Below are 12,828 nucleotides of genomic sequence, written 5' to 3'. Positions count from 1 at the left end.
GCTGCGGAGAGCGGGGACTACTCTTTGTTGCGGCGCACGGGCTTCTCATTGCGGTGGCTTCTCTTGTTACGGATCACGGGCTCTAGGCGTGTGGGCTTCATTAATTGTGACATGTGGGCTCAGTAGTTGTGGCACACGGGCCTAGTTGCTGAGGTGTGTGAGATATTCCCAGACCAGGGAACGAACCCGTGTCCCCTGCATTGGCAGGCGGATTTTTATCCACTGCACCACCAAGGAAGCCCCAAGAACCCCATATTTTGAATATAACTCCTTGGTGAAATATATTGTAAGGACAGAAAAAACAGCAAGAAAAAAATGTAGATGTTATTCAGCAGCTTTATTTTAGAGGTAATATTGTTACTGCTATTTAGAAATTATTTTATGTACCTTGTTGGATATAGCAAATAGTATTTTATACTTTTTTCAGTGTAAAAAAAAAGATATAAAATTAAAGAAGTATGAACTTATTTTTATTTATTTTCAAAGTATATATTTTACTCTAAAAGCAACAACAACCCTGTAGCAAAGAGCACTATAGTACCCTCATTTTGGATTCTAAATACCATTTATAAATAAAATGAGTTAAGGCTCCTTGGTGATATGACTGATTCTAGAACTGAGATAGGAAATGTACAGAAGAACATGTACCAGAAAGCCAGGAAGCAATAAAAGAACTAATGGGTTGGCCCTAAATGACACAGGAATCACTTGGAAGTTGATCCCACAGGACAAAGATAAGACAGTTTGGGCAACAAGTAGAAAAATAACTGGAATTGATAACTAACATACTGAATATATAAAAACCCATGAATTTATAATGATACTCAAAAAAAGAGAACAAATAAGTATACACAAAATATCATAGGTGCTAGGGGAACAACTCATTACTATAAAACAACTTAGAGTAATAATAGAGGAAAAATTAAGTATTGGTCAGGTGACTTCAAATGACTTGTATTTTGGAATAACCAAAAAGTCCTGATCAATAAGGAAATGTTATTCTTTACAGAAAAATTCCATGGAAATTGAGTAGAAGGAATTATAGAATTAGAAAATATCATTTTGCACTGCTGCTTAAATGACAGGTTTGGGCAATGATAATGAATATATACTACAGACATTTGGTGAATAATGGATAAGGAACTGAATATTTACATGGTATCAATGTATCCCAAGCTCATCACTGGGGAAAAAACACAATGATACAATGCAGGAGTCATTTTGTTACCACCTGAACCCACTGAACTATCTTAGGATACAGCCAGTAGACACAAATCCATATGTGACCCATTTATTTCAACTGGTAAATAACATGAAAAATTGGGGGGGGGGTGCAGAACATAATATTGTTTTATACTATAAGTGGTTTAAGAGGCATAACTAACAATTGCAACGTGTGGACATATTTTTGGATGCTGATTAGAACAAACTATACGAAGACATTTTTGAGCAACAAAAGAAATTTGAATATGGACTGGGTTTAGTAAAGATATCAAGGTATATTTTAGGTATGATAATGGCATTGTGGTTATCTAGAAATTATTCTTTATAAAGACATGCTGAAATATTTAAAAGGGAAATATTAATGTCAGGGATTTGATTTAAAATGTTTAATCAAATTTCAAAAATAAGGACAAAAAGGATAAAGAAAGTGTGGTAAGACAGTGTTAATTTTAAAACTGAATGTTAAAGGTATGGGGACTTATTATGATATTCTATCTACCTTCAAACTACAGTGAAAATTGTATGATATTTTCCAAAGTTTTTAAAAATTTTTTTTGGGGGGGACAAAATCCATCACAGTAATTTAAAAATTTCTTTTTGTTGATACCTAACAATTTTTTTGCTTCTTATAGTGATATTTGAGAAATTAACTGCATTTTATCTCTTAAAAAGCCTGCAATGAGGAACTAATTTGAATGACAAAAGCTGGAACAACTGAAAAGCAAAATAAATACTATGGTACTAGATTGTAACTCAAAATATAAATATACCCAAGTTCATACTGATAAATTACTGGATAAATAGAAGGAAAGAGATAAATCTTCCTTACAAAAGAATTAAAAATAATTTATATAGATACTTCCTCCTCCTCCTTAATTGTGGGCTGAACTTAGTGAGTTGCTTCCCAAGAATAGCACATGAAAATGTTAGACAAAGAACTTTTCAGTGGAGAAAGCTGGCAAACTCTACCTTAGCCAGCAGATCAAGTCAGCACCACCAATGGTAACTCATGCTGATAGCGCGTTCCCACTGATGTGATGTGATGCACTTCTTTGGTACCTTCTCCCAAATCCATAACCTCAGTCAAGTCATGATAAAAACATCAGACAAACCCAAACTGAGACATATTTTACAAAATACCTGATCAGTTCTCCTCAAAACTGCCAAGGTCATGAAAAACAGGGAAAGACCAAGACACTGTCATGGACAGAGGCAACAAATGAGATACAATTAGGAAATGCCATGTAGAATTCACGACTGGGTCCTGGGACAGAAAAATGGCATTAGTAGAAAGAATAGAAATCCAAATAAAGTCTAGTTTAGTTCATAGTGATGGACTAATGCTGATTTCTTAGTTTTGACAAATGCACCAGGATTATGTAAGATGTTAGCAATGGCGACAACTAGGGAAAGAGTATGTGACAACTCCTGTATTATCTTTGTTACATTTCTATAAATCTATAATCCTTCCAAAATAAAAAACTTATTAAAAATAAATTTCTGATCAAATTTAAAAACTTAATATATTATTTGAGTCCTAGCAAAAATAGCAATTAGGCATTAGAAAAGAGGCCTTTACAGGACTGCAGGTGGGGAAGGACACCATTGAACTGCATAATACTAGAGAAAGTGGGAGAATTGTCCTGGGACTAAAGCCTGGAAGAGAGGCAGGCTAATGGGAGCTTTTATCCACTTACAGATTAACGCCTCTGTGGGAGAGGAAAAGGAACCTTGTAGGAGTCAAGTCATAACTAAAGAGAGGGATGCTATACATAGAACATAAGCAGAGCATTTTCCCAGCTCAAAGCTTTTAGCCAGTCACAGATGAGCTTGGGGAAGGCCTGGTAGTTATAAAAACCAGATTCCAGTTTCAGCTCTGCCAGTAATATGCTGACAGTGAACAAGTCATGTAATTTTTCTCATTCTTGATTCTCTCAACTATGGGTTGAAATTCATCCACAGCTTTGAGTCTATGAATTTATAAAGGCAAATTTTTTAATCCCTTTGGATATTTGAATGAAGCTTTATATTTGACAATGACATAAAAATTAAAATATATTGCAATATGAGAGGGATATAAAGATAGTTTCGGTCAGCATATAAAGCTCTAAATTCTCATTTTGGCAAGTCCTTGGTTATGGCAGGAGGTAATTTATCATACAATTACAATGTATGTAGGTTTGACCATAGAGAGTCATGCCTTTAATTCCTGAAGTATTCATCAGACTTGCTATAATATTACCCGCAAGTATCATTCAGAAGCAGAGGAACTTGTTGGACTGCACCATGAATGTGCAGTCAGCAAGGTCCAGATGATGAGAAAAACTACAGCCCAATTTTTCAATAGATGAATTGTAAGGAAAGAAGACGATTGATGAGGGACTTATTAAAAGAGACTTAAAAGTCATATTAAGTTTAAAAAGGGAAAGGATAAATATAAAAGCATACATATCTGGGTTATAAAACTAAAAATGAAGTGATCATTATGAACTTCAGGATAATAGTTACTCATGGGGAGACAGAGAATTTGTAATTGTGGTGGGACACATGGATGGGGCTTCTAGGTGACAGGCAAAGTACTATTTTTTGACCTGAGTAGTAGTTCCAAGGGTGTTAGCATTTTAATAATTCTTTACAGTATACATTTGTTTTGTGTAGTTTTCACCCTTTATTATAATATGTAATAAAATCTTCATGTGTTGCTGGCAGAATGCTGTGTGCTCCATTTACAAAAATGAATAGGAAACTTTTCCTGTAATCAAAGGCTAGAATCAAGTAGAAAAAAAAAAGGTGACAAAATGAGCAACAGAAGCTTGCAATTCTTATTATGAAATTACATATTAGATAGAGTAAAATCCAATGGATGGGGTGCAGTTTTGCCTAGTTAAGTTATAAGTGTTTTTGAAGGAGAGATAATGCAACGTTTAAGCTTAATATTTAAAGGTTAATCACTGTTTTCAAATTGACAAGAGGATGGAGCCATCCAGAAAGAAGGGGCTGATTATTTTACCAAAACATCTTTTTTAACAGGTAAAATCATGACTCATACAAATGTAAAATAAATATGTATCTAAGATTTTATTTTACTCACTAGTTAATGAAGGAATTAGTAAGATGTTATAGGTGGTTCACAAAAGAATTCAAGACGCACACACATATTGGTCATCAGGAATGCTAAAATGACTTTACAAATAGATACAAAATTCATCAATATCCATAGGGCAGTAATCAAATGCATCTCCACTGGGCTAATCTGTGTTTATGTGAACCAGAAGCATGGGCATTACTATCAGTGTTCAACAATTTATAGAACTGTCAAATACCTCAAAGACAATGAGAAGGGAAGATAACTCCAAAGGGTGAACTAGACAGAAGGGATGGGGTGAGAAAAGAGGCTGAAAAGGTGGACAGGGGCCATATCCTGAAGCTGAGTGAAGCCTTTTATTTCGTATGGCACTAGGGAATAAGCAGAGACAATTCTGAGTGGCCCTGGGGGTTGTTTTCTCTTCTTCTTCTGTAGCTTAGGAATAATTTAGTATAGCAGTTGTGAGTTAGATCAGTGGAAAAGTAGTAAACTCAGGCATTTCCTTAACTAAGACTCTCCCATTGATACACAGATGCTATCTGTCCTCCTTTCCTTATAAATATTTTGTGTGCCTGAGGGGAAGCTTTACCCTTGGCGCCCTTCTGTGAAATGTCCAGTGCAGCTATGCCCATGGCAGGCATGCTTTTACGTGGAATAAGGCAAGTGTGGAAGATTTTGTGTGCTTTGCTGCTTCTCTGCCTGTCAGTTTCCTCAGTAAACCAAATGTAATATTTTCACTGTGGAAATGTTAGGAATGTTAGTATCTTTTCCCCCTTTTGCATTAGAGGTAGTCAATGAATTTGTTTTCCGTTTAATTTTGTTTTACTGTTACAAGGAGCAGTAGTAATATTTTGATTTTCAAATTAACATAATCAGATAGAATTTTGGAAGAACTAGTGTGAGCCAGTATTCACACTGTGCTGCTGTGTTGAAAAATAACCAAATTAGAAACTAACACACCATTGTAAAGCAATTATACTCCAATAAAGATGAAAAAAAAAAGGAAAAAAAGAAAGAAAAATAACCAAATTGCTCTGATTGAAAGCAGTTTGGGAAGAATTATGGAAAGGAGACTCAATGTGTTTTCTGGAATGTAAGTTCTTTTAGCGTTCCCTTACCTCATGCTGGTTATACAGTTTACTCTCAAAATGGCTGGTAAAATAGTACTGATTTTGACTACTTGATTGGTCATAGAACATGGGTGTTTCCTAGATAACATCAAATGCTCAGACTTTCAGGTAGAACTAATTAGGCAATTAGCCCTTTACTTGAAAAGACTTATTTGGCGTTATAGAGTTATATTTTTCATTCAATGCACAGTTGAATGAAAGAGACAGTTCTATCCCCTCTTACTTCAATCTCCTTCATTCCCCTACAATTTATCAGCTGAAGAACTGGGCTGTAGTTCCCCCCAAAGTTGGGATCTCACTGCTGGCACCTTCATGGTGCAGTTAAACATGTTCCTCTGTCCTCTGTCATTCCTGCAGATTGGCAGTTGGGTCCAGAGACTGGATATCAGATTTGATCTCTTTGGAAAACTGTAAGTAGAATATGGTCCGGCTATAGGAAGTACATAATGTCTGCTTGTCTCTTTTTGTGATCTTAGCCACCGTTGAAGTTTAACACCTGTATCTAATCATTTGTTGTTGGTTCAAAAAGCTGAGATTTTAATGATATTATTTCACTTTTGTTTGTCAGAATATATCTATTAAAGCAATAGTTTCTCTCATTCACTCTTTGGTTACCAATGGTAGAGTTAATAAGAAATGTAGGATAACTGCTTAATTGTTCCCTTTATTAACCAGTTTTCATTTTAATGGATTAATTTCTATAATCCTCTGCAGGTAGGCAATTCTTTTTAAATATTGCTATGCACCCATAGATGAAAATAAGTTTGATGTATTCAATCCACTCTCGTTATTAAAAGTACTGAAAGTCTGATCGTCCTGTTGTGGTTAGTGGAAGACTAGTAAGTTGGCCCTTGAATAATTTGAATTGACTCCATTAGTCTTTGATAACTTCCCTTCTAACGGATATGGCAAGATTTGCCAGGCTCAGCTCGTGCATTTCCTGTCTCAGACCTCAGCAATGTCTCCACTAAACCTAGGTCGCTTTTAGTGAGAAGTGACACTTCAAGACCACAATATGAGTCTCATCACTAAAGCATTAGTCATTGTATCTAGGTCTTAATAGTGGAAAGAAGTAGGGAATATTTATAGGTAGGAAAAATATACAGCCTAGCTCCATCCAACATAAAAGACTAGAAACAATAACCAACCCAGTAACAACTTCCCAAATTTATCCTGATACAATCAAACTTCAAGACTAAGGAGATTTAAATTAAACGCTTCCTTATTGCATCTACATGTCCCTTATTCCACCTTAAGAGTCTGCTTCTCAAGGACACAGGAGATGATAAATAAGAATATCCACTAATTATTCATTTTGAAAATTATTCTCAGAATACTAATACTACCACCAATGTAATTATTGAAATTAAAGCTAGGAAAGCTTTCTTGAATCCTGGCTCATTCTAAAAGTATAAGAAAACTAATTTCATGTGAAAATAAACAACAGAAATGTATCAAATTCAAATTCCGTGCAAAGTTATCATAAGAAGAGAAGAGAACAAGGAACATAATCATATAAATGTACACATTCACAAAAGATAAGTCTGAAACTCAGCCTCATTTTAGTAGGTCTTAATTTCTCCTAATGCCAAGGAAAAGATGACAAAGATTCCAACTATCAACTTTCTATACTGAACTTATAAAACAATAATATTAGGCTAGAATATAAATGAGAGTGCAATGGTTGGAAATGGGCTGTTGAAACTAATAATATTTATAAAGTACCTGTTTGTTGAGAAACTTAAGAAAACTAATTGAAAAGCTATGAGTAATTCCATGAGCAATAATAGCAGTAATGGAATTCATTAAGGTAACAGGATATATATGTGTGTGTGTGTGTGTGTGTGTGTGGTAAAAGACGGCCATGATCATGATGGTTTAACCGATATAACACATATAACAAATATATAATACAACTGTTTTCAGACACTGAAAACAGGCAACATAGACATGCGATCCTTAACAGAAGAGAGACAGATGAAGTGAGCCATACAACTTCAACTGCCTTCTTTGAAGACTTCAGTGCAGGGAAGAAATGTAAGGCTCATTTAGAGACTGAGAAGTTTACAGGGGTACTCCTTAAATAGAGCAAAAAGTACTATTTTAAGTTGAGGAAATAGTGATCTGCATTCAGTGAGAGCAAGAGGGCTGAAATTGGCAAGACAAAGTACTAAAAAGAGCTCAAGAAATTTGTACGAGGGTACCTTTGAGTCTGGCTGAACACCAAGCAGCTCTCATGCAGGATAAAACTCCACAAGTATTGACAGAGGATACCTACCGTAAGATATAAGTTAATCTTCAGAGCTCACACAGGGCTAAGGGACATTCAAATACTTAATATCCAGAATAGCAAAGCTTTAATGAACACTCTGAGAATTTATTAGAAATTTAAGAATCTTTGTATCTTAGTAATTAAGGCTATTCTAGGCTCACCATAACAAAGTTTAAATAAAAGTCTTTATGGACAAACCTGATACTCAGATAACTGCCTGACCAAGACCAACTCTATCATCATTAAATGAAGACTAATAAAGTCCTGATATTTAACATCACAAAATTCAAAATGTTTAGCATCAATAAACAATTATTAGACATCTGAAAGAGTAGGAAAACGTGTTATTAGCCGGAGAAAAATTGGTATAAAAGCAGACCCAGAACCACAGTGATGAATTTTCAAAAAAGGACTTCAATACAGGTATTTTATATACGTTCAAGTACTTCAAAGAAAAAGAACATAATAAAGAAAAAATGCAAACTATAAAAAAATGGAATTTCTGGAGCTGAAATTTTAAAAATTACAGAATAAACCTAAAACAGATTAGGCACTGAGGAAGAAAAGATCAGTGAAAATTTCTATCAAGACATAGCAATGAAAAATATCTTAGGAACAGAGAGAAAAGAGGCTGAAAAAATTGGATAGTTCCTAAGTGACCAGGGGGACAATGTCAAGGGGTCAAACATACCTGTAATTGGAGTTTCTGAAAATGGAAGAAAGAGAAAAAAAAAAAAAAAAATAGGAGAATCAACACCTAAAAGTTTCCAAATTTGATGAAAACTATAAAACCACACATCCAAGAAACTAAACAAATCCCAAGTAGAATGAATATCTTTCATATCATAATCAAATTTTTAAAAATCAGAGACAAAAAAAAAATCTGAAAAGTAGCGACAGAAAAAGACACATTAGAGCATAAGAACTATGATACAAATTACCACTGACTTTCTCATCAGGAATAATGGACGCCAGAAGACAAAAATGCAACATCTTAAAAGCGTTGGAAAAAAACCACAAAACAACGCGACTGTCAACCTAGAATTCTATCCTATGAGAATACTCTTCAAGCTAAAGGATAATTGTGCCCCAAAGAATGATTATCAGCTCAAGTCATCATGCAGCATTCACCCTGTTTTTCTTCTCCTGCTTCCACCTGTCTGCACACACACAGAGTAAGCCCACACATCTCCCAATTCTCTTTCAGACCTTTGGACAGCTCTTTAATGTAATTTACTTGTGTCCATGTTTTCACAGTCTCTCTTTCCATAGTTCTATCAGCCTGTGAAGAGCACATCTTACACACAATTTCAGCAAATCTTATGAAAAATAGTAAATTCCTGTCTCATACTCCTCTGAATATAGTAATTCAAATATAGTCTTAGGGACTAGAAGATGTCCTTGCTCATCTGCCCTTGCCCTCATTCACCTTTACAAAACTAAACCTCATATATATATATAGTGAGTGCTAATAAATACTAGAGACTAAAGGACATCGTGGTGGAAACGAAATCTGCATTATCAACATCTGTTTCCAGCTAGACTTGCCAGAAAATGCCCTCCTATACAATATATTTTTTTTTAATTTTATTTATTTATTTATTTATTTATTTATTTATTTATTTATTTATTTATGGCTGTGTTGGGTCTTCGTTTCTGTGTGAGGGCTTTCTCTAGTTGCGGCAAGTGGGGGCCACTCTTCATCGCGGTGCGCGGGCCTCTCACTATCGCGGCCTCTCTTGTTGCGGAGCACAGGCTCCAGACGCGCAGGCTCAGTAATTGTGGCTCACGGGCCTAGTTGCTCCACGGCATGTGGGATCCTCCTAGACCAGGGCTCGAACCTGTGTTCCCTGCATTGGCAGGCAGATTCTCAACCACTGAGCCACCAGGGAAGCCCAGTACAATATTTTTAACACTCAATTTTCAGCCAAGGTGAACTTAAAAATATGTTCAAAGTAAAACTTATAGAATCAGGGGCATATATATAAATATATACTAAATATTCTTTAATTTCATTTCTGCAAATATTTTGAGCTCCTAGCTGGTATCCCTAAGAGGGATCCCTGTGACTCTTTAAGAATAACTATTTTCTTAAAATCAATAATTTAAAAAGATTGAAAATAAAATAAAATTTCTTTTAGATTTCTTAACTTTTTTTTTTTTTAATATATACAATTTTAGAGGAATTAAAGCATTCACTACTGGAGATCAAAGACTTGGAAAGACTAAAGCACATGCTACTGGTGATCAAAGGCTCTGATAATTCCAGATCTTCTTTTCTACTGACCTCTGGGAATTTGTAAGAATAAATCACTTAATATCTATCATCCCTGCCTTTTTTTTTTTTTTTTTAATGTGAGTTATGGTCTAGATCAGCATTTCTTAGATATTTGTGTTTCATGAAAAAAAAGAAAGTGGAAGCTAAACCAACTTTGAGTTGCCGTTTCTTTTTTAATAAGAACATAAAATAAACAAACATATAAACTGCCATCTCTACTTACAATATTTAATTAAAAACATTTTTAACATTAAAAAAGGCAAAAGGGCAAATTCAGAATAAGTACTTCATATTAAAAATAGATACAGTTTAAGGAAAAAATTACATATGATCTTTTTTTCCCATTTTGATCATGGACTGGTAAAAATTTTATAAATGTCTAAAGTCATTCCATGGACCTGTGCTTAAAAATCATTGAATTAAATGCTTCTTACTGTCCCCTTCAACTGTGAAACTCTATGATCTACCTTCTTATTTTGATACAATATGTTAAGCAAACATGATTAACATTACATAGCATTATGTCAGTTAAATGTAATTTACCTAATTCAATGTATTTAAATAAGTAAAAATACTTAATTTTAAGAACAAGGGAAAATATGATTGGTGTAGCACTTTGCCACACACATTTTAACACGTACTACACACGTTAAAGACCTTTTTAAAAAGTTCCTGTGGGAAATGACAGTGTCATTTGGGTCTAGCATCATTCTGGTTGCACAAACTAGAAAGAGAAGTTGCGCTGTGGTAATACTAGTCTTTATCTCAGAGACCACGAGTCATTTTGCAAATTTGTAGTATCATTTCCCTGAACAACTCCGGACTGAATTGTACTTTAGTTCCTCAGTTCTATGTTTTTGCAGAGGCAGAAACACAAGCTCTTGATTTTTTTTTTTTAAAGTGTTGCTGACGGGTTGAGATAACTTTTTACTCCATCATGTATAACCATGGAATAGCATTAACAAGTGAAAGATGTAATAAATTAGACATCTCTACATTTTAGAGAGAGAAGATGGAAACATCATTGGTTTTCTTTTCTCAATTAAATATGTGTGAATCAAAAGAAAAAACTTTTTTCAAGTTAATATATGGTTCGGGAAAAGAAGAAACAAGCAAAGAAGCCAAAATCAGGTAAAAATCATAATTTTTTAAGTCAGCCTTATACTTTTAAAAACATGATTGACATTGAATATTTGTTAGCACTTGTTTTTAAAATATCTGGTTGAAAATATATTGACTGTAATATTACAACTGAAAAAAAAATCTATTTATTAGGAGTAAATAACTGGTAAATCTGTAAGTGTTTTTATTTTTTTTTTTAAAGTGCAACAATTTTAACCACACAGGAGAACTAGTAATAATATTTATTGAAATATAATCTCAAATACTTTAAAGTCACTGAGGGGAAAAAAACCAAGTATATTTCGCATATGCTATCCTAATTCCTCCATAAACAGTATTTAAATGAAATTCTTAAGAAAACCACTGAGTGTGTCTAGAGTGAGGGAGGTGGGTGAGAAGGGGTGTCCAGGTGATTACCAATCCCAAATCGGTTTGACAGTCAGAAGGAGAGATATCAGTTGTCATCCAACTTGTCCTGAAGCTAATGCCTTTTCATTACAGAGCTAAGGAAAAAAGAAATAGGCTAAGTCTTCTTGTGCAGAAACCTGAGTTTCACGAAGATACTCTTTCCAGCAGATCTGGGCAATTGGCCAAAGAAACAAGGTGAATAACTTGTAATTATTTGGGGGGACATTTGCTGATTCTATCATTAAAGATTTAAGAAAGAGGAAATTAGGGATTACCATTTTATTGGATATTACACAGTAATATAAGGAAGGTTAGTGATCTCATTTCAAAAAAACTAGAAATATTCCATAAAATTAAACCATTTTAATAGCTTGAATTAAGTAATCTCATAAAAATTTAAAGATGCTCTTTTAAAATTATATACCTGTCAATTTTAAATGATATATTTTACTCCTTCATCACTTTGTATTTTAAACTGATGAAATACTCATTAATTTAAAAGTTTGCACAATGTCATTGAGAAGTGCTATTCATCTCTTTCTTCAGTAGTTTGGAAAAAATGCCCTAGGTACAGTATCAAGTAAAGCACAAAAAGGGATGTTTTGTAACTTTTAGCCATTTCTTTAGTTCAAACAGAAAATGGAATAAGCTTATACACTAGGATAATATAAATTTTTCCAAATATGAAATACGACCAATAAAAGATCCAAAACAAACATATTCAATTCTCAATTATCAACATTTCTAAAATATTTGTTGTATTAAAAATGCTTCCTATTTCTTACCCCTTTAAAACTTCATTAGTCAAACTTCCTGTATCTGTTTAAAAAAAAAAATTGTTGCATATTTTGGTAAGAGTTTCAAGGAAATTGCAGTTTTAAAAAAGTTTGACTGAAAGACACTGTTAGATTAGGTTCTTCTATTTGCCAAATTAAGAAAGATAATTGACCTGATTTCTTTGTTTTTAACCTAACACATGATTATTTTTCCCTGGAAAATAAAATAATTCATGAGAAAATAATGTTATTTTAACACATTGTTTTATAGGCAAAAACCAAAAGAAAGTTGACCAATGTTTTTGAACTTTCCAATATAAATACAATTTCCACTGTACAATAATCAAAGGAGAAATCCTGTGAAATATGACTGAAAAGAACAGTGTGATAGCACATGTTAGAGCAGATTCACAAGTAGAGTTTCTGCACACTCCATTATAAAACATTTTGTTTCTTGAACAGAATCTCTCCTGAAGAAGCAGTGATATGGGGTGAATCATTTGACAAACTGCTTTCCCATAAAGGTTAGTGCT

At 33.9% G+C, this 12,828-nt stretch overlaps 1 protein-coding gene across 1 annotated transcript in view; it reads left to right on the top strand.

The window, feature by feature from the left end:
* Positions 1-2,476: 2,476 nt before the first annotated feature.
* Positions 2,477-12,828, top strand: part of RGS18 (regulator of G protein signaling 18) — a 46,262-nt gene continuing 35,910 nt past the window's right edge. The window contains exons 1-3 of the mRNA XM_082428019.1: positions 2,477-11,120; positions 11,613-11,714; positions 12,758-12,819. Of these exons, the coding sequence (XP_082284145.1) occupies positions 11,002-11,120; positions 11,613-11,714; positions 12,758-12,819 (283 nt within the window). The 5' untranslated portion in view covers positions 2,477-11,001. The remainder of the gene's footprint in view (positions 11,121-11,612; positions 11,715-12,757; positions 12,820-12,828) is intronic.

This window comes from Balaenoptera physalus, assembly GCF_965194825.1.
Source record: "Balaenoptera physalus genome assembly, chromosome: 1".
Classification (NCBI taxonomy): Eukaryota; Metazoa; Chordata; class Mammalia; order Artiodactyla; family Balaenopteridae; genus Balaenoptera; species Balaenoptera physalus.
This window is presented reverse-complemented; position numbering and strand designations above follow the sequence as displayed.